At 47.6% G+C, this 26,414-nt stretch overlaps 2 protein-coding genes across 3 annotated transcripts in view; one reads left to right on the top strand and one right to left on the bottom strand.

The window, feature by feature from the left end:
* The window catches only part of LTBR (lymphotoxin beta receptor), a 390,915-nt gene that overhangs the window by 2,306 nt on the left and 362,195 nt on the right, over nucleotides 1-26,414 (top strand). The gene's annotated exons all lie outside the window — the stretch shown is intronic.
* The window catches only part of TNFRSF1A (TNF receptor superfamily member 1A), a 42,951-nt gene continuing 42,304 nt past the window's right edge, over nucleotides 25,768-26,414 (bottom strand). The window contains exon 10 of the mRNA XM_068258496.1: nucleotides 25,768-26,146. Coding sequence (XP_068114597.1) covers nucleotides 25,884-26,146 — 263 coding nt within the window. The 3' untranslated portion in view covers nucleotides 25,768-25,883. The remainder of the gene's footprint in view (nucleotides 26,147-26,414) is intronic.

Raw genomic sequence — 26,414 nt, 5'->3', positions numbered from 1 at the left:
TGGGGCACAAATTGTACCAACGAGCTATTTGGTCTAATAGGTAACCTTCCAAGGAGACCTACAAAAAAAAGTTACATACCTAAGAAGAAAGAAGGCTCTGGATGCATTGGATACGTTTTCACTTGGTCTCCTCATGCCGCCTCTGGGCCCCAGGGGCGTAGCTTGGGGGGGGGGGGGCGGGGTAGGACATGTTCCCCCTAGGCGCTGTGTCCCTGAGGGTGCCCAGCCATGACCATGAGATTTATTTTTTTAACTTTCCCAGCCCAGCAGCGCAGAGAAGGGGGAGCGATAGGCACATCGGTGGGGAAGGGGGGACGTCTCCCCTCCCCCCCCTTCCCTCCACCTGGGGCTTCCCCTTCCTCACTTTCCCCTCCGGAACCATGTTTTGTGCGGCTGGCAGCGGCGGGGACTCACCTCTGCCTCGTTCTGACCAGTGGAAGTTCTGCGTGCCGCTGCTCTGGTCTAGACCAAACCAGACTAGCGGCAATGCAAAGCTTCATCTCGCACCGGCCAGAACGAGGCAGAGGTGAGTCCCCGCCACTGCCAGCCGCACAAGACTTAGTTCCGGAGGGGGAAGCGAGGACGGGGGAGTCCCAGGTGAGGACGGGGGGGACGTTCCCCCCCCCCTTCCCGCTGCTGTGCCTAATGCTCCCCCTTCTCTGCGCTGTCACCACTCCTGCTGGGTGGACACCTGGCTACCTATTCTGGGGACATATACACCTGGCTACATATACTGGGGACATCTATACCCCTGGCTACCTATTCTGGGGACATCTATAGACCTGGCTACATATACTGGGGACGCATATACACCTGGCTACATATACTGTGGACATCTATACCCCTGGCTACATTTACTGTGGACATCTATACCCCTGGCTACATATACTGGGGAAACATATACACCTGGCTACATACACTGGGGGCACATATACCCCTGGCTAAATATACTGGGGACTACTATAGACCTGGCTACTTATTCTGGGGACAAATACACCTGGCTACCTATTCTGGGGACATCTATACACCTGGCTACATGTACTGGGGACATCTATACACCTGGCTACCTATTCTGGGGACAACTATAGACCTGGCTGCATATACTGGGGACACATATACACCTGGCTACATATACTGGGGACATCTATACACCTGGCTACCTATTCTGGAGACTACTACAGACCTGGCTACATATACTGGGGACACATATACATCTGGCTACATATACTGGGGACATCTATACACCTGGCTACCTATTCTGGGGACATCTATACACCTGGCTACCTATTCTGGGGACATCTATGCACCTGGCTACCTATTCTGGGGACATCTATGCACCTGGCTACCTATTCTGGGGACATCTATGCACCTGGCTACCTATTCTGGGGACATCTATGCACCTGACTACCTATTCTGGGGACTACTATAGACCTGGCTGCATATACTGGGGCCACATATACACCTGGCTACATATGCTGGGGACATCTATACACTAGATTGTGACCACTTAAATAACGGACCAGCGCCCAATGAGACTAAAAAATACAAATAAACATATGTATCATTAATTACCCAAAATCCTCACATGCACCATGTCAACATCTAACATGATAAACAACAAAGTAAAGGATTGACTCTTGGGCGCATGTGAGAAGCTACAAAAAATACTTTAATGTCTTAGAAATATGGTCTCAATATCAAAAAACAAACACACACATAACTCTACATAATACATACAACATAGATAGCTAAAATAGCCTCCTGACAACACATTCAAGGTTCATGGGGCTGCAGTCCCCAGACCTAAGGGAAATGACCAGTCCTGGCTACAGATATTATGAATGGATTCCAAGTTGCAAAATGGAGGGTGTATTATATTGCAATGCTCCTGACGCAACCATCAAAGTCCCATATGAACAATAATTGGATCCCAGTCTCAGATCCCCGCTGGATAAGTAATGGATATGTGGTAGACAAAATCTACTTTTCACAGAAATGTCCACTCCGGTCCTCAATCACAGGAACTTGTGTGGTTAACCAAAACCTTTGTCATATCAATAACTTGGATCATTCCCAGCATATTAGATGGCAGCATATGGCATAGCAGTCTTCATGCAATAGCAAGCGTAATGGCAGATATAAATGGAAGCCTCAAAACAGGGCAAAGCGTAAAAGCATGCATGCATAGTCAGTTACCCATCCATGACCGTGGTCCGCAGCTGTGCAGGTTGGTAAATGCAGGCAAGGTCCATAGGTAGAGCCAGGGCTGTCCCCCCAGGGAGTCAGGTGAGGCTAGAAGTGATGCCTAATTGCTCGACATGTTTCGCCGATTGATATCGGCCTCATCAGGAACAGGCATCCAGCATGACATTGCGAGTGCACACTAACGTATGCACCCGCAAACTATATGAGCGTGGAGGCCGCCCGACCCGCCCCTCACGCCCGCACCAGGCCGGAAACGCGCCCCATGGCCACGCCCCCCAGCGGCCACCGGCCGACGTGTAGTAGCGTGTCATGCGCTCCACGCCGACACACACGCGGCCGGAAATCCGCGCTCCACAAACCGGAAGCGCGTCATCCCGGCCAGCGAGGGCGACGGCAAGGAGAAGGGGCAGCGTGTTTAGCCAATACGAGCGTGGGGGGCGGGGCCAGCGGCCAAACACACCCATCCCTACCGGTTAGCACCACACACCATTCGGTAAATAAAAAACAAAATTGAACATAAATAATATCAAAAAATCATTACTCTACCGAGTTGTTGATAAGATATACATATATATATATATATATATATATATATATATATATATATATACCTGTGACCAATTCCGGCGGACGGGTCACCCCCGGGAGGGGACAGGCGGGACGATGCCAACACCACCGCCCTATACACCTTGCTACCTATTCTGGGGACATCTATACACCTGTCTACCTATTCTGGGGACATCTATACACCTGGCTACCTATTCTGGGGACTACTATAGACCTGGCTTACCTATACTGGGGACATCTACAGTACAGACCAAAAGTTTCGACACCTTCTCATTCAAAGAGTTTTCTTTATTTTCATGACTATGAACATTGTAGATTCACACTGAAGGCATCCAAACTATGAATTAACACATGTGGAAGTATAGTACATAACCAAAAAGTGTGAAACAACTGAAAATATGTCATATTCTAGGTTCTTCAAAGTAGCCACCTTTTGCTTTGATTACTGCTTTACACACTCTTGGCATTCTCTTGATGAGCTTCAAGAGGTAGTCACCTGAAATGGTTTTCACTTCACAGGTGTGCCCTGTCAGGTTTAATAAGTGGGATTTCTTGCCTTATAAATGGGGTTGGGACCATCAGTTGCGTTGTGGGAAAGTCAGGTGGATACACAGCTGATAGTCCTACTGAATAGACTGTTTGAATTTGTATTATGGCAAGAAAAAAAGCAGCTAAGTAAAGAAAAACGAGTGGCCATCATTACTTTAAGAAATGAAGGTCAGTCAGTCTAAAAAATTGGGAAAACTTTGAAAGTGTCCCCAAGTGCAGTCTCAAAAACCATCAAACGCTACAAAGAAACTGGCTCACATGTGGACCGCCCCAGGAAAGGAAGACCAAGAGTCACCTCTGCTGCAGCGGATAAGTTCATCCGAGTCACCAGCCTCAGAAATCGCAGCTCAGATTAGAGACCAGGTCAATGCCACACAGAGTTCTAGCAGCAGACACATCTCTAGAACAACTGTTAAGAGGAGACTGTGAAACAGGCCTTCATGGTAGAATATCTGCTAGGAAACCACTGCTAAGGACAGGCAACAAGTAGAAGAGACTTGTTTGGGCTAAAGAGCACAAGTAATGGACATTAGACCAGTGGAAATCTGTGCTTTGGTCTGATGAGTCCAAATTTGAGATTTTTGGTTCCAACCACCGTGGCTGTGCAACGCAGAAAAGGTGAACAGATTGTCTCTACTCTACATGCCTGGTTCCCACTGTGAAGCATGGGGGAGGAGGTGTGATGGTGTGGGGGTGCTTTTCTGGTGACACTGTTGAGCATTTATTCAAAATTGAAGGCACACTGAACCAGCATGGCTACCACAGCATCTTGCAGCGGCATGCTATTCCATCCGGTTTGCGTTTAGTTGGACCATCATTTATTTTTCAACAGGACAATGACCCCAAACACACCTCCAGGCTGTGTAAGGGCTATTTGACCATGAAGGAGAGTGATGGGCTGCTGCGCCAGATGACCTGGACTCCACAGTCACCAGACCTGAACCCAATCGAGATGGTTTGGGGTGAGCTGGACCACAGAGTGAAGGCAAAAGGGCCAACAAGTGCTAAGCATCTCTGGGAACTCCTTCAAGACTGTTGGAAGACCATTTCAGGTGACTACCTCTTGAAGCTCATCAAGAGAATGCCAAGAGTGTGCAAATCAGTAATCAAAGCAAAATGTGGCTACTTTGAAGAACCTAGAACAGGCATGGGCAAACTTGGCCATCCAGCTGTTAAGGAACTACAAATCCCACAATGCATTTGCCTTTGAGTCATGACTATGGCTCTTAGACTCCTGCAATGCATTGTGGGACTTGTAGTTCCTCAACAGCTGGAGGGCCAAGTTTGCCCATGCCTGACCTAGAATATGACATATTTTAGTTGTTTCACACTTTTTGGTTATCTACTATACTTTCACATGTGTTAATTCATAGTTTGGATGCCTTCAGTGTGAATCTACAATGTTCATAGTCATGAAAATAAAAAGAACTCTTTGAATGAGGTGTGTCCAAACTTTTGGTCTGTACTGTATACACCTGGCTACCTATTCTGGGGACACCTATACACCTGGCTACCTATTTTGGGGACACCTATAGGCCTGGTTACTTCCTGGCTACCTATTCTGGGGACATCTATACACCTGGCTACCTATTCTGGGGACTACTATAGACCTGGCTACCTATACTAGGTACAGCTATACACCTGGCTACCTATTCTGGGGACTACTATAGACCTGGCTACATATACTGGGACACATATACACCTGGCTACATATATTGGGGACATTTATACACTTGGCTACCTGTTTTGGGGACATTTATACACTTGGCTACCTGTTTTGGGGACATCTATACACCTGGCTACCTATTCTGGGGACATCTATACACCTGGCTACCTATTCTGGGGACATCTATAGACCTGGCTACCTATTTTGGGGACACCTATAGGCCTGGTTACTTCCACCGTGGACACCTATAGACCTGGTTACCTATACTGGGGGCACCTATTTTTGGGGAACTGCTGCCAGATTCACTGTATTTTTGGGGAACAGTTGCCAGATTATATGTATGTTGGGGGAACCACTGCTGCCAGATTGTCTATTCTGGGTGAACCATTGCCATATTATCTGTATTTTGGAGGAACCTAAGCCAAATTACGTGTATTTTTGGTGAAATGCTGTCAGATTACATGTATTTTGGGGGGAAACACTATGGCAGAGCTCACACTTTCCTGTCAGACCTTTTAAACCACTGCTAAGGTCATGTATATTTGGCCCCACTCATTACCACGCCCACATTCTGTTGTGTGGCCACGACCCTTTTTGGTGCAGCACACTACGCTCACTGCAGGTCCCTCCTTAGAAGGCGCATTAATAGTCTTTGTCCCCGGGCGCTGAGAGCTCTAGCTACGCCTCTGCCAGGCCTCCTTCAAATCCCCCCTCCCCCCCCCCCCCCCCCCCCCCGCCGTCTGCATCTCCGAGTCTCTTCCTAAGTACTTCCAAACATAAACTGCTCTGTATGGTGCCACTTGTGTGTCCATGATTTCCATAATTGTGAAAGTCTGCAATTTTACTGCAATTCCCGGAGTGATTGCGACATGAACATCCCTTCAATGTGATAATCCCGGGATTGCTTAAAGGAAACATCCAAGCTAAAAAAAAACCAAACAAACTCCACTTAGCTGGGGCTTCCTCCAGCCCCTGGCAGTCGTTCTGTGCCCTCGCCGCAGCTCCGGTGGCTCCCGGTGTCCTTCGCTGCAGAAGCCAACCTCGCCAGGTCGGCTTCTTGTGCGCTACACGGCGCGGGTCACGTGGTCCGGCCGACGTCATGAAGATTGTACTGAGCAGGCGCAGTATAATCTTGATGACGTAGGCCGGACCACGTGACCCGCGCAGTGGAGCACAGAAGAAGCCGACCCGGAACCCGACCTGGCGAGGTCGGCTTCTGCAGCAGGGAAGACCGGGAGCCACCGGAGCTGCGGCGAGGGCAAAGAACGACTGCCATGGGCTGGAGGAAGCCCCAGGTTTTTTGTTTTTTTTAGCTTGGACCTTCACTTGCACGTGCTGCAGCACGCTGCTAAGTGCAAGCACTGCAGTGGAACCACCCTCATAGGGTTCCACTGCCGGACGCTGCTAAAGCACTGCTAGTGGGAGATAGGAAGCTGAACAAGCTTGTCGAACAGTTAAGTGTCCAGTCTGCTGGCCACATGCGCTATTTGAGTGCAATTTAAAGGACACTTGAGGTGAGAGGGATATGGAGGCTGACATATTTATTTTTGTTTTAACATGCAGATTGCCTGGCTGTCCTACTGAGCCTCTGCCTCTAATACTCCTAGGATTAGCTCCATGCTTGTTTAAGGTGTGTAATTCAGACACTACAGCAGCCAGTAGCCAGTAGTTATTTAAAAACCGCCACTGAAATCTAACTAAATCCCCCCTAACTCCCCCCTCCCTCTCCCCTGCAAAATTCGCGACTTTCTTGGTCGTGGATTTTGCTGCTGTTGGAGGCAGAGTCTGCCGCGTATCCCCGCCTCTCCGCCGCCCCTCTCAGTGAAGGAAGACTGAGAGGGGCGGGGGAGAGGTGGCGATCCGGGCTGATAGACGCGCTGAGAAGGCAGAACTGCGGCTCGTAGCACTGCCCGGATTGCCCCCCTGGGAGTTAGGGGGGATTTAGTTAGATTACAGCAGCAGGGATGCGGTGGTTTAGGTAGGGAAATAAATAAAAACATGATTTTTACGAGACGTCAGTCTCTTTAACGGGGTTCTCATGGGGTGGAGGGGGGTGGCGGGTGTGTGTGGTGTTTGAAAGTAAAAACAGACACCTGGGACTTCTACCGGCCCCCTGCAGCTGTAATGTCCCGTGCCGCCCTCCTCCGATGCTCCGTTCCCCGCCACCGGTCCCGGTCTGATATTCGTCTAAAAAGACGAATAGTGCTCGCTCCTGTGTGCGTCATCGGGAGCTTACTGCGCAGGTGCAATACAACGTTTTCTTGTATGAGCAACCACACGCACGGCCGCACAGCCGCAGTTGGATGAGATGCCACGTTAGACTGGGACCGGTGGTGATCGTTGGAAGACGGTGTAGGACATTGCAGCTGCAGGGGGCCGGTAAAAGCCCCAGGTAAGTGTCTGTTTTTATTTTCAAAACTCCCCCCTCCCCCTCCAGAGAACCTCTTTAAAGGGAAATAGAAACGGCAACCACCATATCACTCTCAGTTCTGGTGTACTTTAAATGCAGCCGAATGGCAGCGGTTTTGAAACTGCGCGTTTCAGTGCTTGACGCACTGTGCTGTTACTCTCTGGCAGAAAACTGCGATCTTGTCTGAGCAGGTCCACTGTCGCACTTAGATATGACTATGGGAGGGTCGTCTGTCGACTGCAAGTATCGAGTGCTTATAAGCTAATGGCTACTGTGGGTCTCAGCTCTAACAGTGATGTCATATAGTGCAGGCTGTTAAGCTGAAAATGGCACAATTACAATCACACAACCACTAACTGACCTACCTGACAAAGTTCAATGTGCTGTCCGCTCAACCTTGGTGTTAAGAACAGAGCTAGGAACCAGGTAACTCTTGCCCCAAGCCATAGATAATTGAAGGATGTGAAGTTCCGCTCGATGTTCCAAAAGTATCAAATTCTTTATTAATTCAGGTCACACACAGAATAAAAGTTCGCTAACATGTTTCAGACACAAATTGGTCCTTAATCATAGCACCAATGATTATGATTAAGGACCAATGTGTGTCTGAAACATGTTAGCGAACTTTTATTCTGTGTGTGACCTGAATTAATAAAGAATTTGATACTTTTGGAAGATCGAGCGGAACTTCACATCCTTCAATTATCTATAACTGACCCACCTGTTTGCACGCCTTTACAAGGATTTGATCTGACCTAGGCTGACCTGTAGCTGCAGATGCTACAAGTGCAATCACAGCAGATAATTCACACACCTCTCAGCAGCTTTTGCTTGCATCTACATTAATATGACCTTGGCTGCCCACTAGCTTCAGAAGCTACAACTGCACCCACACAGCTATTACTGGTAGTTCACAAACTTCTCGGCACCCCTCCCTGTCGATATGATTTCATACAGCCCAAGGTGCCCTTTAGCTTTAGGTACCACAATGACAGTCACACAAGCACTAATTCTCTCACCTCTTGGCACCCCACGCTTTGATCTGATATGGCCAAGGCTGATGTATAGCTGCAGATGCTTCAACTGTAATGACACAGCCACTAATTTACACACCACATAACAAATTTCCCAGGCATCTGATATGACCCAGGCTGCCCTATAGCTGTAATGGCTGCTACAACTGTTCTTACACATCTGTTAATTCACACATTTCTCAGCACCCTTCACCAGGGCCGGCCTTAGGTTTCACAGCGCCCTGAGCGAAACCTGATTTTTGTGCCCCCCTTCATCCTCTTCCCACCTGCATATACACATATACACACACGCACGCACGCACGTATACACACACAGGCCCATATGCAATTCCCGTTTTCTCCTGAGATATCTCCTAGAACAGTGGTTCCCAACCTTTTTGACGTTGTGACACATCATGCCAAATGCACAGATCTCCGTGACATGTCACGTATGTATAATAGAAAAAATACTATTAACCACTTCAGCCTTCAGTCGTTTTTACTTTATGCATCCGAGCAATGTTCACCTCCCATTCATTAGTCTATAACTTTATCACTACTTATCACAATGAACTGATCTATATCTTGTTTTTTCCGCCACCAATTAGGCTTTCTTTGGGGGGTACCTTTTGCTAAGAGCCACTTTACTGTAAATGCATTTTAACAGGAAGAATAAGAGAAAAACGGAAAAAAATCATTATTTCTCAGTTTTCAGCCATTATAGTTTTAAAATGATACATGCCTCCATAATTAAAACTCACGTATTGTATTTGCCCATATGTCCCGGTTATTACACCGTTAAAATTATGTCCCTATCACAATGTATGGCGACAATATTTTATTTGGAAATAAAGGTGCATTTTTTCAGTTTTGCATCTATCACTATTTACAAGTTTAAAATAAAAAAAATAGAAATATTTCATCTTTACATTGATATTTAAAAAGTTTAGACCCTTAGGTAAATATTTACATGTTTTTTTTTTATTATTGTAATTTTTTTTTTTTTTTTTTATATTAACCACTTCAGGATTCGGCGTACGCTTAACTACGCCCCTGAATCCTGAAGTGGATTGCATGGAAACGGCCGCTCGTATGAGCGGCCGTTCCATGTCAGTTCACGGAGGGTGTCTCCGTGAACACCCTGCGAGCCTCCGATCGTGGCTCGCAGGGTAAATGTAAACACACGGGGAAGATCTTCCCCGGTGTTTACATGTATACGGCGCTGCTGCGCAGCAGCGCCGTGGCGGAGATCGGCGATCCCCGGCCTCTGATTGGCCGGGGACCGCCGGCACCTGATAGGCTGAAGCCTATCCTATCCGGCGCAGGACGGAATTCCGTCCTGCGCCGCTCACAGGGGGAGGTAGAGGGAGGGAAGGGGAAGGCGGCCAGGAAGCGCTGCGGAGGGGGGCTTTGAAGAGAGCCCCCCCCCCGCAAGCGCAAGCAGCCGGCGGCGATCAGACCCCCCCAGCAGGACATCCCCCTAGTGGGGAAAAAAGGGGGGAAGTCTGATCGGCCTGACTGCTAGCTGATCGGTGCTGCGGGCTGGAGAGCCCACGCAGCACCGATCAGCAAAACCACCCGGTATCCGGAAGTGGTTAAACATTTTATTTGGGTATTTTTGGGAGGGTGGGATGTAAACAGAACTTTTATAATGTAAATGTGTGTTGAGTTTTTTTTTTTTTTTTACTTTTAGTTGTAGTTTTACTTTTTGGCCACAACATGGCGGCCATGAGTTTGTTTACATGACGTCACTCTAAGCGTAACATACGCTTAAGGCCCATACTCACGGGCGAGAAATGTGGCCTGTCGCCAGCACACGTGAGCGTGTGGGCGACAGGCCGGCGACAGCTTCTCGCCAGGTCCCTCCGCGTACACACGCGGAAGAGGGACCAGCGGCAAGGCGGAAGCTGTCGCTGACGTTCCTCCTCCCCCCGCCGGAAGCTCCATGTACCTACATGGAGGTTGCTGTCGCTAGTCCGCGTACTCACGCGGACTAGCGACAGTTGCGGCGGGGGGGCAGCGGCGACTGTCGCCATGCGATTGAAAGTTTCAATCGCATGGCGACATGAGCGGCGGGCGACAGTTCGGGGTGCGCGCGTGTGCGACGGCCCATACTCACGGGCGACCTGTCGCCGCAACACGCACGCGCCGCGTGTTGAGGCGACAAAAGTCCCTCGTGAGTATGGGCCATTAGAGGGACGCATGGAGGACGCAACAGCCAGAAAAAGCAGAGCTTCTGAGAGAAGCTGTCGCTTTTTCTGCGGGGGAGAGGAATCAGTGATCGGGCACCATAGCCCAATTCACTGATTTGTGGGCTAACGATCCGCGGCCGGGAGTGTGCAGACGCGCACATGGCCTCCTAGACGTAGGCCTCCTGGGCGTAGCTAGTACGTCCAGGAGGCCAAAGTAGTTAATAACCATGAATGGATGGAAAGAGTGCATTATCATGAATACACTTAAAAATGAAGGCTAGAACCTTTCAGGAATATTAATAAAAACATTCAGTGGGACAGTTAGCCACTTCCTCCCCCATTTAGAATGATAGCACAGCACTGACAATTTGCACCACGCATTATAGCTGCTGTGCGCCCCCCCCCCCCCCCCCCCCCCCTCCAAAACGCCCTCAGACTCAGTATAGATAGGTAGCCAGGTATAGGTGCCCCCAGTATAGGATCTCATGTAGCGTACGAGAGAGAACGGCGCCGGATCCTTGGGCGCAGGACACAGCCAGTATATGGCTAATCCTGCTGCCGCACAAGTCCGGGCCGTGTTAAAGAGACTCTGAAGCGAGAATAAATCTCGCTTCAGAGCTCATAAATAGCAGGGGCACGAGTGCCCCTGCTAAAACGCCGCTATCCCGCGGCTAAACGGGGGTCCCTTCACCCCCAACCCACCCCCCGCAAAAGTGTGTCGTGAAAAGGTCGCTGGCTGTCTCTTCCTGGAGGCAGGGCTAACGGCTGCAGCCCTGCCTCCAGTCGCGTCTGTCAGCGGCGCATCGCCGCCTCTCCCCCGCCCCTCTCAGTGAAGGAAGACTGAGAGGGGCGGGGGAGAGGCGGAGATACGCGCTGACAGACGCGCGTGGGGCAGGGCTGCGGCGGTTAGCCCTGCCCCAACCAGGAAGCGCTCCCCCGGTGTATCGAGGGGGATTTGGGGGTGAAGGGACCCCCGTTAAGCCGCGCTATAGCGGCGTTTTAGCAGGGGCACACATGCCCCTGCTATTTATGAGGTCTGAAGCGAGATTTATTCTCGCTTCAGACTCTCTTTAATTACTATTCCCCCTCCAGGCCGCCATGGATGGTGGGGAATGAAATAATTCAGCGTCCAGCAATTGCTGGAAGCCAAATTATTTTTTTAAAAGCAACTTCAGCTCCGTCTTCTGACGGCGCTGAAGTTACTCCCTGTGCGCCGCTATAGCTGTAATTTCTATTACGGCCTATGGTAGCGCCGGCTGCGCCCAAGTCTCCTGCGCTGGATTTACCGTGTTCGTGCATGTATAGGTGCCCTCAATATAGGTTGCCAAACATAGTTGCCCCCAGTATAGGAAGTCAGTAGAAGGTCTCCATCCCCCCATAGGTAGCCAAGCATAGGTGCCTCCAGTATAGGTAGCCAGGAGTAGGTGCCCTCCCTCAGTATAGGTAGCCAGTTATAGGTGTCCCCAGTATAAGAAATCAGGTGTAGGTGCCCTCAGTATAGGCAACCAGCTATAGGCGCCCCCCTGGAAGCTGGCGCCCTGAGCGACCGCTCCGGTCGCTCATATCAAAGGCCGGCTATGCCCTTCACTATGATCTCATATAACCTCAGCTGTCTTTACCTCCAGATGCTACAAGGGGCCCATACACTGGTCGGTTTCAGCCATCGACCGATTCTATACAATCGATCGATTTGCGGCCGATTTCGATCAATTTTAATCGATTTGAGCGATCTGACAGGGTGGAAAATCTAGTTGGATCTGCAGCTGGCAGCAGATTGATGGCCCATAGAGTTGCATTTCATCTAATGATCCAATAATGCATTTAGATGATTTCCAATAGATTTCATTCTGAAGTCTATTGGAAATCTGTTCATAGTGTGTGGCACACATCAGATAGATTCCTGTCAGATTAGACTTGACAGGCATCTGGCAGAAATCTTTCTGAAGGTCAAATCTGCTGCAAATCTATAAGTGCATGGCCACCTTTACACAGCTACTAATTCACACACCTCTCAGCATTGCTCATAGAGATCTGATATGTCCCAGGCTAACCTGTAGCTTCTGCAATTACAATGAGAGTGACTCAGTCATTCATTTACACACCTCCAAGCACTCTGCACTGAGATCTGATATGGCCCAGGCTACCTGGTAGCTGCTGCAACTACAGTGACGCAGTGACTGATTCACACACCTCTCAGCACCTCTCACTGAGCTCTGATATGGGCCAGATGAGGGTGGCAAATTCTAACTACTAAGTAGCAGACATTTTTTTTATTAGTTCAGGACAAGTATGCTGGAAAATCTTTAGCTATTCTCACTGGAGATGTCTGAGGATGACTTTGTAAATCAGGCACAGTACAGTGCTGCGAAAATATATTTGCCCCATTCGGATTTCTGTTCAGTATGACCGTCCTAAAGTAAACCCAATACAGCTTCTCAATGCTCTTTTGATTTATTGAAGGTCAAAATTACACTGATGACAATATGACTCGTGTGAAAAAGTAACTGCCCCTTACACTTTTCTAATACTTGTTTGTGCCACCTTTAGCAGCACCAAATGCAGTCAGATTCTGCCAGTAACAGGAGATCGGTCTTTGTCATCGCTGTGGGGAAACCTTGGCCCACTCATCTCTGCTGCATTGTATTAAATCAGCCACATCAAAGGGTTTTTGACTGAGAACTGCCTGTTGAAGGTTCTGCCACAACACGTCAGTGGGATTCAAGTCAGGACCTGCACTAAGCCACACCAAAGGCTTCATTTGTGTGCTTTTATCAGCCATTCATAGGTGGACTCTTGTGCTTTGGTTCATTTTCCCACAGTATAAAGCAATTATGCTTGAGGTTCAGATCGTGGACCAATGGCAGAATATTCTCCTTCAGTATTTTCTGATAGAATGGTGGCTTCCCTCAGTTATGGCAACTCGTCCAGGTCCTGGAACAGGAGAGCTTCTCCGCACAATCATGCTATCACCACCATGGCGGTAACCTCTGTCATCTTTATACCAAATGTAACAGGACCCATATCTTTCAAACTGTTCCACTGTCCTGGAGGTTTTGTTATTTTTTTTAGCAATGAACCTTCATTACAATACATTACATATACCGTTGGGGTTCATACGTTACGAATGGGGGAGCACCATTTTTTTGAGTGACGAGCGATCACTTCCCCTGTATTGCGAGGTGGGTACGAGTGTGCGATTAGGTGATTCGAAGCTTTGTGACACACAACGATAATGACTGTCATGGCGGATCGGACCTTTTAAGATCCCAGACAACTCAAATTGCCGCGATCATTTGAACTCTCATTCATGTCCATCATGTGTCGTCGTGTGTTCCCGCAGGAAGGAAAAGGGATCAGGAAAAGTCGTTCGGAAGGTGTCACTGTGAGGTCCTCCGCACCTTCGCCAGGTGAGTATTTAGCTTTATTAGTGTTTGTCTCGTTGTGAAATATCACTCTCGGAAGTATAGTTTGGGTTTATTTACTGTACAGGAGACATATGCTGATTCATAGCAATGTCTGCCTAAGGAGGGCTCAGACCAGACGGATATACACATTGGAATGATTACAGATAATATTTATTCCGCCTACCTTGACCACCGATTGGGTCCTGACAAATAAGCTAACTAACTATTGAGTGATATAAAACTGAATAAATCAATAAGTAGGTAAGTTTGGTTCATAAATCCTGCAATCGCCGGAACCCCGAGTTACCCTTACGGGTCCCGTGCAGTATAACATTACTGCTATGGGGGCGCCTAGTTTCGTCGCTGTGTGCCTGCTTCATTGTATTTTACTTTAGACGCGAGCCTCTAGGAATTTTACGAGATAAATAGATGCTATAACCTACCGTAAATATACACAAAATTCTACAAATTAAAAAACTTCACATTTATTGACAAATTATCTGACCAATCAAAAGTAGAAGCAGTGTCAACAAGTATGAAAAGCACCAATGTTGTGTTCACGCATATTACATATGAGTGAGACAGTCTGTGTGGTTTTGTCTCTATACTTTTAAAAGATCACTAGAACAAATCCCCAGTCATTGAAGATGCACTTAGAACAGTATGAAATCCCCAACAATCTGGAACACCTTAAAAAAATTATATTAATACTTTTTTTGACTTCAAAAACAGATGAGCGAGAAATATATATAAACAACACGGATGAAACGACCCACTCAAGCAGCAGTAAGTGGGTTGATGGAAAGTAATAATAGCATGCTACCATCGAAATAGAATGCATATTAAAGTTGGTTAGTTATTATTGCGTTGCTAAACCACAGAGGAAACAACCAATATTTGAAAGGACGAAAAGAGACTAACATAAATATTTTGCACACATTCTATACTAACTTTATATACTGCTCTAAAAAAGGCAATACATGCTATACTAGCTTTATATACGGCTCAAAAAATTTTTTTGACTTACAGTACATGGTGTTGTGTAAGTGTTCCCTTTATTTTTTTGAGCAGTATACTTTTTCCTATATACTATAAGGCTTGCATGTATACTATAGTTTCAGGAAAAGAAAATGCACTCTCTCTTTGCATAGTTGGACATTATAAAAATCATCTGGTCCTTATGAGGTCTTCAAATTTGGGAAATATAACATCACAGCACATAATATATTACACCCTTTTATTGTTTTAACTAATAAAATGCTAGAAACAACTTATGAAAAATGAGGCACACTATTACCAGTGCTACAGAAATTAAAGGGTTTACCTGAAGTGAAAGGTATATAGAGGCTGACATACTTATTTAATTTTAAACAATGCCAGCTGCCTGTCTGTCTTGCTGATCCTCTGCCTCTAATACTTTTAGCCATATTCCTACAAATACTTTCAAATGTCGGAATAAAGGGCCTTGCTCTTACATGGTTATCTTCCTACCTCTCTGGAAGGTCCTTCACAGTCTCCTACTCAGATCAGATCTCTCCTCCTCATGCTTTGTCTGTCGAGGTTCCCCAAGGCTCTGTTCTTGGTCCCCTCCTCTTTTCCATCTACATGCATGGTCTTGGTGATTTAATCAACTCATTCGGGTTTCAATACCACCACTATGCAGACGATACACAACTGTACCTCTCTGCCCCAGACCTTAACTCCCTCCTTAAACGTGTTCCTGACTGCTTGTCTGCTATATCCTCCTTCATGTCCTCTCGCTTACTAAAACTTAATATGATTAAAACAGAACTAATAATTTTTCCACCGTCTCTGTCCACCTCCCTGCCTGAAGTAACAATAAATGTTAATAACACTCCCATAACTTCAGTTCCCAAAGCTCGGTGTTTGGGGGTGATATTCGACTCATCTCTCTCTTTTATTCCTCATGTTCACTCCATAACCAGCTCCTGCCATCTCCAACTCAAAAACATATCTCGCATCCGTCCTTTTCTCACTCAAGACACAACTAAAATGTTAATACATGCTCTCATAATTTCTCGTCTGGACTACTGCAACGTACTACTTTGTGGACTACCGTCTAACAAACGGGCCCCGCTCCAGTCGGTACTGAACTCAGCTGCTCGTCTCATTCATCTTTCTTCTCGATCTTCCTCTGCCGACCCTCTTTGTCAAGCTCTTCACTGGCTGCAAATTAACCAGAGGATTCAGTTCAAACTCCTAACCCTAACCTACAAAGCTCTCCACAATCTCTCTCCCCGGTACATATCCTCACTAATCTCCAGATACAAACCCAATCGCAATCTCAGATCGGCACATGATCTTCTGTTGTCCTCCTCTAGAATCAACTCCTCACATTCACGTTTACAAGACTTCGCACGCGCTTCACCCCTCCTCTGGAATGCCCTCCCACAACACATCCGTCACTCGCCAACCTTTGTTACCTTTGTATTTTGTCACTAATTATGTATCTTGTATATTGGTGTACACCATTGTCTGTATTATTATGTACCCCATGTTTGTTTCTTACTTTGTACAGCGCCACGGAATATGTTGGCGCTTTATAAATTAATAATAATAATAATATTCCCTGAACAAGCATTCAGCTCAGATGTTTCTGACAAAAATCTGACTGGATTAGCTGCATGCTTGTTTCAGGTGTCTGATGCAGACACTAAAGCAGCCAGAGAGATCAGCAGGACTGCCTGGCAAGCAGTATTGTTTAAAAGGAAATGTATATGGCAGCCTCCAAATTCCTCTCACTTTAAGGTATGTTTTAATAGACAGCACAGGACGGAGCAGTTTCTGGCAGGGGAGGGTGAGGAGGGTAAGCATGCACTCGGCAGTCAGCCAGACATAAATCCCACTTTAAGGAATTTCAAGGTGAGAAAGTGTGTATTGGTATTGCACATACCTGTCCACTTCATGCCATCCCGATGCCAACTGCATCCTTGGTTCCCCTCCACACTGCTCAGTTAGCTGCAATATGGCCCGTATTCCTTGGGTTGGGACCTGTGAACCGGAAGATCATCTCCCCTTGCACATGATGCAAGGCCTTACATGCAGTGCTCAGGAGGCCATCGAGAGCGCAGCCACAGCATCAAGGGCAGTAATACTGTGCATGCTCAGTACGTTTTTGAGGTGGTCTGCTCATGCCTGAAGAGATCTTCTTCCTAGTACAGGCCATATTGCAGCTAAACGGATTGGGGTGGAAGGAAAAACAGGCACGCAGTCAACATTAGGATGGCATGGGGAAACAGGTATGTGCAACACCTACCGTATCTACACTCTCTCACCTCGGTATTCCACGGTAAACTCTGTTAAGGTTATCAAATTTGCTGAAGACACCACTGTTCTTGGCCTTGTAACTAAAGATGACAAGGACCCTTCCTCCAGGAGGTTGAAAGAATATGCCACTGGTGTACAGTGAATAGGCTGGTCCTCAACACAGCCAAAACTGTTAAGATTATCATCGACTTCAGGAAGCATGCCCCCCAACCCACTTCCCATCTACATAGATGGCGCTGAAGTCAAAAGAATATCCTACGTCTCCTCCTGGGCACAACCGTCTCCAATGACCTGAGATGGAAGGCCAGCACAGCCTCTTCCCAGAAGAATGCTCAGCAGAGACTATTTTTCCTTTGTCAACTAAAGCCAGGTGTGGCCCATGAGCTTCTTCTCCACCACTATTAAATCTGTCCTCTTGTTAGTCCATCTTGGTCTGGTATGCCGGCTCCTCCACCAGCGACAGATACAAACTCCAGAGGGTCATCAGATCAGCAGAGAGGATCATTGGAAAACACCTCCCACCACTAGATGTCCTCTACAACTCCAGATTTTGCTCCTGAGTGCCCAGGATCACTAATGACCCCTCACACCCAGGCCACCACTTCTTCATTCGGCTCCCATCAGGCTGTAGTTTTGGGGCTACAGTATCTCCACCAGGACCTCGAGGCACAGAAACACTTTTTCCACCTGTCATCCTCTTGCACTGTCTCCATTCCCTCCCCCCTCCAGCGCCTCAACCCTCCCCCACCTTCCTCTCCCCGAGGACTGTGGACACTGGTTGTTATTACTGATTTAAACTGTCTGTTGTGACTTGCTTGCAAGGCTGTTTATTTGCATACCTGGCGTTTCGCCGCCTGGTCTTTTTGGCGCAGGGGGAGCGGAATGACGGCTCACCCTTCTGCCATACAAATTCCGAACGGTGTTAATTACTATTCCCCTTCCAAGTTGTAGCAACTCGGAGGGAAAAGTAATTTGAGGTGCAGCGATCGCCGGATCCCTGAATTACCCTTGTGCGGCCATAGACATAACATGTCTGTTGTGGCACCCAGGTCAAGTGTGGGACAGTGTGTGCGCCAAAATGACCTGCTTCGTGTTTGAGTGTCTACCTCCTATGTGGAATCCTGTATGTGCCATCCCAATTCCAGGCATGACCTAGTCATGCTTGGTGAAAACAAGTCTCTAAAGGTGCCCATCAACAACACAATTCAGCGACCAATCGATCCTCCGAACAATAAGAGCAAATAGTGTTGATGGTGCCAATCGACATTAAATTATTGATTTATCAATTGTATTATTGATCTGTAATGATCGATTGATTGTTTTTAATCCTATATATTCCTTCTGATCGCAATTATCGGATTGAAAGGACAATCATTCTCTGAGATTGTATTGTTACTGGGTACACTTTAGTCCAAGGGTCGGGAACCTATGGCTCGCGAGCCATATATGGCTCTTTTCATGCCCGCATATGGCTCTCTGGCTCGCTAAAAGACGTGTGACAGAGCGGCCAGAGAGCCTGTGTTTACTTTTGAAATCTGCGCCGCCGCCCCCTCCTCCATGCCGGGTCTTTATATTTACGTGTGCCTCCTTCATCGGCACCGCCTCCCGCGCCAGAATTCCGCCTTTTCTGCCCGATCTCCTCCGAGATGGATGCGGAGATGCTGGCGCTGCCTGTAAAACAGTGATGTCACATTTTATGTGTGACACGTAGACGTCGGCGCAGCCAGCGGGAACAGAGGCAGCTTGGCGGGGGGAGGAGCCGACCCGACGAAGTGCGACCCATGGGGCAGCCGCACCCATAGCTACGCAGCCAGCCACTACTGCCTCCGGAGCGTGTACTATTAAGCCAGCAGCAGCGAGTGAGAGCCTGCGGGACTGCCGCCGTCATGGTCACTTCAGGAGGTCACTCCAGGTCCAGGAGGTCACTCCAGTCCACTCTCGTCTGGTCAGTTCATTTGTGGGGAAATCTTCTGCCAATGAGATTGCATTTGTGGGGAAATCTTCTGCCGTTGAGATTGCATTTGTGGGGAAATCTTCTGCCAATGAGATTGCATTTGTGGGGAAATCTTCTGCCAATGAGATTGCTTTTGTGGGGAAATCTTCTGCCGTTGAGATTGCATTTGTGGGGAAATCTTCTGCCGTTGAGATTGCATTTGTGGGGAAATCTTCTGCCGTTGAGATTGCATTTGTGGGGAAATCTTCTGCCGTTGAGATTGCATTTGTGGGGAAATCTTCTGCCGTTGAGATTGCATTTGTGGGGAAATCTTCTGCCGTTGAGATTTCATTTGTGGGGAAATCTTCTGCCGTTGAGATTGCATTTGTGGGGACATCTTCTGCCGTTGAGATTGCATTTGTGAGGACATCTTCTGCCGTTGAGATTGCATTTGTGGGGAAATCTTCTGCCGTTGAGATTGCATTTGTGCTGAAATCTTCTGCCGTTGAGATTGCATTTGTGCTGAAATCTTCTGCCGTTGAGATTGCATTTGTGCTGAAATCTTCTGCCGTTGAGATTGCATTTGAGATTACATTTGTGGGGAAATCTTCTGCCAATGAGATTGGTTTTTTATGGCCGGCCGGCCGGCCCTCCACCATGTGGACTATTGTGCACCTCACCTGTTTCCCCCACCCACCAAGCAATTTCACCTGCCCACCCAGCACCTTGACCTACCTCTCCACACCCTGACCTGCCGCTCCTATTATTTACTGGTGAATGCTGGCCACTGTACGATTATTCTATGGTGAAATGCTCCCCACTTTACAATTTTATGATGAAATGCTGCCCACTTTACGATTAATTTCTGGTAAAACATTGCTGCATTAGAATTACTTTATGGTGAAACGCTGCCCCATTACAATTATTTTATAGTGAAACGCTGCCCCATTACGATTATTTGGCACCTATGGTGGGGCCCCCATCCAAATTTTCGCAGGGGGGGCCCAGTGATTTCTAGTTTCGCCCCTGTCCCCTGACCGGCCTTCCAAACTTACCACCCCTAGCCATCTCCCCCTGCCCAGGAGTTCACAACCTAATCCTACCATAGTAGTCAGTAGATAGGAAGTAACAATGTTTGATTGTATGGTCTGTGTTAAGGTGGAGTCAAAAATGGCAATTATGTCTTATAATTTCTCCGTAGGAGTTTGAATTGTGTCGGAGGCTTTAACCAGCTTTGGCGGGCTGTTACCGAACTTCCCACCAGCTACACTCGCAATTGGCTACCCTGCCTTCATTATCTCTGCCCTGCCCCACGGACCACAAACTAAGGTGGTATCCTCCTTACCTCGGTCATCAAGCTGATTACAGAAGATGGCTAAAAGAAAAAAAGATGATCAGTATCGTACTTCTCAGCCGGAATGAACAGAGGAATTCGCCTTTATGGAGAGAGCAGGTTCTGCAGTGTGTCTACTATGCAACGATAAAATTGCATCAATGAAACGGTCTAATTTACAGCGGCACTTTGAAATACGCCATACTATATTTGCATCAAAATATCCGGTGGGGGACAGCAGGAAGAAAGCATGTAAAGAGCTACTGGGTAGAGTGCAAGCTAGTCAACAGCAACTCCGTGTTTGGACCCAACAAGGTGACTGGAATTCAGCTAGCTTTGCTGGTGCTTTAGCAATTGTGAAACACGGAAAGCCATTCACAGATGGGGAGTATGCCAAAACATTCATGCTTGATGTTGCCAATGAACTTTTTGATGACTTTTCGGATAAAGACAAGATAATCAAACGAATAAAAGACATGCCTCTGTCGGCAAGAACTGTTCACGATCGTACCATCATGATGGCAAATAAAATTGAGGCAACACAAGTGAAGGACATAAACACAGCACTATTCTTTTCTCTCGCTTTGGATGAGTCAACAGACGTAAGCCATTTATCCCAGTTCAGTGTGATTGCAAGGTATGCTGTCGGTGACAAAATACGTGAAGAAAGTCTTGCTGTTTTGCCTATGAAAGGGACAACAAAAGGGGAAGATTTATTCAAGGCTTTCACTGAGTTTGCTAAAGAGCAAAATCTACCTATGGATAAACTTATTTCGGTGTGTACTGATGGTGCTCCGTGCATGGTGTGGAAAAACAGATGATTCGTATCGCTTCTTCGTGAACATGAAAAGAGACCCATCCTAAGTTTTCACTGCATCCTACATCAGGAGGCACTTTGTGCTCAGATGTGTGGCGAACAGCTTGGTGAGGTGATGTCACTGGTCATTGGGTGGTAAACCTTATAGCTGCACGAGCTTTACATGATCGCCAGTTTAAAACACTGCTGGAGGAAGTTGGGAATAATTATCCTGGTCTGCTTCTGCAGCAATGTGCGTTGGTTGTCAAGAGGAAAGGCGCTCAGCCGTTTCGCAGCTTGTCTGAGCGAAATCCGGACTTTTCTTGCAATGAAAAATGTTGAGCATCCTGAGTTAGCAAACACTGAGTGGCTCCTGAAGATCTACTATCTTGTGGACATGACTGAACATCTGAACCAGCTCAATGTGAAAATGCAAGGCGTTGGAAATACAGTCTTATCCCTTCAACAAGCAGTGTTCGCATTTGAAAACAAGCTAGAACTGTTCATCACCGACATTGAATCAGGTCGTTTACTACACTTTGAAAAACTGGGAGAGTTTAAAGATGAATGCACAGCAAGTGACCCTGCTCAACATCTTGATCTTCAGCAGCTAGCAGGCTTCACATCTAATCTCCTGCAGTCATTCGAAGCACGCTTTGGAGAATTTCGTGAGCGCACTCGTCTTTTTAAGTTCATCACCCATCCACTTGAGTGTGCAGTGGACAGCACTGACCTTAGTTACATCCCCGGCGTCTCTGTCAGAGATTTTGAGCTACAAGCTGCTGACTTGAAGGTCTCAGACGTGTGGGTGAATAAGTTCAAGACATTGAATGAAGATTTGGAAAGACTTGCATGCCAGCAAGCAGAGTTGGCGAGCAAACACAAGTGGGCAGAAATGAGAAAACTTGAACACGCGGACCACCTGATTCTCAAAACTTGGAACGCTCTTCCCATCACATACCACACAGTGCAGTGTGTGAGTATTGCTGTACTGACGATGTTTGGCTCTACATATGCAAGTGAGCAGTCTTTCTCACATCTAAAGCACATTAAAGGGACTCCGAGCTCATCTAAAAAATAAAAGTTGTACTCACCAGGGGCTTTCTCCAGCCCAGTGCTGGTCGGGAGGTCCCACGCCGGCGTCCTGGCTCCTCTCCTTCTCCCCGCTCCGGAATGGCTGACAGGCTGCAGCCCGGGCGACACTCTCCCGAGTGTCGGGCTGCTTTTTCCGCATATGACGCGGATTACGTCACACGCCGGCCGCCTCGCGTCATCACGGCGGCCGGCGTGAAAGTACTGCGCATGCGCGATTAAAGCGCGCATGCGCAGTACTTTTGCGCCGGCCGCCGTGATGACGCGAGGCGGCCGGCGTGTGACGTAATCCGCGTCATATGCGGAAGAAGCAGCCCGACACTCGGGAGAGTGTCGCCCGGGCTGCGGCCTGTCAGCCATTCCGGAGCGGGGAGAAGGAGAGGAGCCAGGACGCCGGCGTGGGACCTCCCGACCAGTACTGGGCTGGAGAAAGCCCCAGGTGAGTACAACTTTCATTTTTTTGATGAGCTCGGAGTCACTTTAAGTCTAACCTACGATCACGTTTAACGGATGGAAGTCTCAACGCCTGCATGAAGCTCTGCCTCACCACGTATCAACCAGACTACAAAACCATGCAGCTCCGGAAGTCCAATTAATGCAGGGTAAGAAGTACTTTATTTATCAGGTGCTAATGGTAAACAATAAGTATCTGAATTCTTTTTAATAATGTTATGCAGTTACTAACCATTAGCAACTGCATAACAACGTTATTAAAAAGAATGCAGACACTTATTGTACTTTAAAAGTGTTTGTTTTGCATAAAATGTACACATTACCTTGTATTTAGTTTTAAAGGGAAGGTTCAGGGTGGCTCTTAAAAAAATAAAAATGCCCATCCACTTACCTGGGGCTTCCTCCAGCCGTGGGCAGCCAGGACGTGCCCTCGACGCCGCTCCGCAGGCTCCCGGTCCCCTCCGGTGGCCGACCCGACCTGGCCAGGCCGGCTGCCAGGTCGGGCTCTTCTGCGTTTCAAAATGCGCCTCACGGGGGCGCGCTGACGTCATCGGACGTCCTCCGGGCTGTACTGCGCAGGCGCAGAACTACTGCGCCTGCGCAGTACAGCCCGGAGGACGTCCGATGACGTCAGCGCGCCCCCGTGAGGCGCATTTTGAAACGCAGAAGAGCCCGACCTGGCAGCCGGCCTGGCCAGGTCGGGTCGGCCACCGGAGGGGACCGGGAGCCTGCGGAGCGGCGCCGAGGGCACGTCCTGGCTGCCCACGGCTGATGGAAGCCCCAGGTAAGTGGATGGGCATTTTTATTTTTTTAAGAGCCACCCTGAACCTTCCCTTTAAACATATTGTATGGCTCTCACAGAATTTCATTTCAAAATATGTCGTGTTTAAGGCTCTCTCGGCCAAAAAGGTTCCCTACCCCTGCTTTAGCAAAATCTGCGTGCAGCATGCGTTCCCGGACCGCACAGGTCCGGAACGCATGCAGTGTGAACATCAGACATTGCACTCTATGCAATGTCTGATGTCGTGCGTGTCGGCCACCTGCACGCGTTTCCAAAGCGCGGCTGGAAACGCGTGCAGTGTGAACGGGCCCTTAACTGGTGAGACCTTCACTTTGTTCTTCCTGATGCAGTACAAAGCAGCACAACAGAATACCCAAGAAGCTCGGGGTGACCCAAGCCACTAGGAAAGTAAAGGGGATCAAAAGAGACCGAACAGCCCTCCCACTAAAAAAAAAGCAATGCCTAGTGTGGTTTTCCTTCTTAAAACAGAAAGCAAGTGCCCCTTGTATACCGCTTGCAGCCTGCGGACCCTCAGACTCCCGCCTGCAAAGAATGGGCAAACCTGATTAGTATAATTTTCATATTTTGATCAAAATATCCATCATAAATGCCATACTTTTCATAGACTTTTGTTAGACTCGATGTCCATATTAAAGAGACTCTGCAACAAAATGTTCAGCCTTATTTCTTCTATCCTATAAGTTCCTATACCTGCTCTAATGTGGTCTGTCTTACTGCAGCCTTTCCTAGTTCCACAGTGGCTGTATTATCTCTGTTATATAATCTAATCTTCTTTCCTCTGACGGCTTTGTCGGACTCAGGCAGGAATGTGCTGGTCTGCTTTTGATAGGGTAGAAGATATACACACCCTCTCCACTCCCCCTGCAGGCTCTGTGTGAGTCAGACTGAGCTCCTCTCAGCCTATCACACTCTGTTTAGCACCCATGTCTTTTGTTTGTAAACACTGCCTAAAACTGGCAATTACAAGCCAGGATCGCAGCAGGGAGTGGCAGAAACAGCACAGAGGGGCCCAGGAGAACATAATAAATAGAATGGTATGCTTTTTATTGTAAGAATTTTAGAGTACAGATTCTCTTTAACTTTAAACAGAACCTCTGAACGAAAGCTTAGGGGGTCCTGTTTTAAAGGGAACCTAAACCCAAGCTTCCATATTTATTTCGTTTTAAGCAATACCAGTTGCCTGGCTATCCTGCTGATCTCTTTGGCTGCAGTAGTGTCTGAATGACACACCTGAAACAAGCATGCAGCTAATCCAGTCAGACTTCAGTCAGAGCACATGAACTGCATGCGTGTTCAGGCCAGGGTCTGTGGCTGAAGGTATTAAAGGCAGAGGATCAGCAGGAGACCCATGCAATATACATTGTTTAAAAGGAAATAAATATGGCAGCCTCTATATCTCTCTCGCTTTAGGGTTCCTTTCAATTTATACTGATACTACATTGATATATTTATAAGGAGAGAGAAGTCTCTGGATCCTAATGAGGCTTCCCTCGCTGTCCTCAGGTCTGCTGTTACCGCTTGCCGGGACCCTCCTGCTGATGGGGGCTGCGCTCCTATGCTGGCATGCGCGTGGCTGCCCCTGTGCGGTTGCACGGAGCTGCCCATGCACAGGTGGTTTCCGCTTACTGACGCAGTATGGCTAAACGCATGCTTGAAGAGGAGTGCGGCCCCAATCAAATTACCTACAATCCCTTGTCGGTAATGTTTGGAAGGTTGCGTCCCTCTCCTTATGTACATATTTGATTTATTGTGTCTCCTCCCCTAATGTCTTCAACCCACTACCCTCTAGATTGTAAGCTCGCAAGGGCAGGGACCTCCTCCTGATGTTTTAGTCTGCTGTAAGTTATATTATTAGTACTGGTGATGTCTCAAAGCGCACATCAACAACGTATGTATTTGTATTGCTGGATGTCTTGATTGTCAGTTTTGGACATATCGTGTCTGTGCTTCCCATTATTTGTTTTGTACTATGTACAGTGCTACGGAAGATGTTGGCGCTATGCATATAATAATAATACCCAGCACAGAGAACGGACCAGAACAGTTAAATAACACACGGCTACATTTGTTGGAGAAATAAGTATTTTTACAAATCGCATGATATGTACAACAGTGTGCAGCGAAGAACTATACTATGAAATATAAAACAGTCCTATAGTCCATCAGTGAGGGTTATTGGGTCACAAGTGTTCCTCGATTATCTCAATACATCGCCCTAGGTGCATCTCTCGCAAGACATTGAACAGCTGGTCCCTTTTGGCTGTTGGAGAGCCTTCCCTGCTGATCCACACCTGGAGCATTTCATATTGGCAGTCTTTGTAATTTAGTCTGTGGTTGTGCTCAGAGGTGTCTATGATGTGGTCAGTGAGGCCCAGACGCCGGGCAAACTCCCTCCATTGTCTCACAGGGACATTTTCAATGATGGCGTACTTCACTTCTAGGCCTAGAGAAAGACAGAGAAAACATTACAAATGCTGAAAGGATTTAGGCTAGTTACATATATTTTGTCAGCGACATAGCATGCCTGATGTATAGCTGTCCTCAGCAGAATGACTGAGAACAGCAGATACTGGCACCCAAATAGAATAAATGTATTCAAATATTAAAACGCAGAGTTAGAAGTGTCCTGCTGCTCCAAATAGTTTCAGTAGGACATGGACGCATACGTGAGATGTACTAATGATCATACAAGCACGAACTGAAGGAAATAA

Source organism: Hyperolius riggenbachi, chromosome 10 (assembly GCF_040937935.1).
Source record: "Hyperolius riggenbachi isolate aHypRig1 chromosome 10, aHypRig1.pri, whole genome shotgun sequence".
NCBI lineage: Eukaryota > Metazoa > Chordata > Amphibia > Anura > Hyperoliidae > Hyperolius > Hyperolius riggenbachi.
The sequence above is the reverse complement of the archived record's forward strand: the minus strand, read 5'-3'. Positions and strand labels throughout refer to the sequence as shown.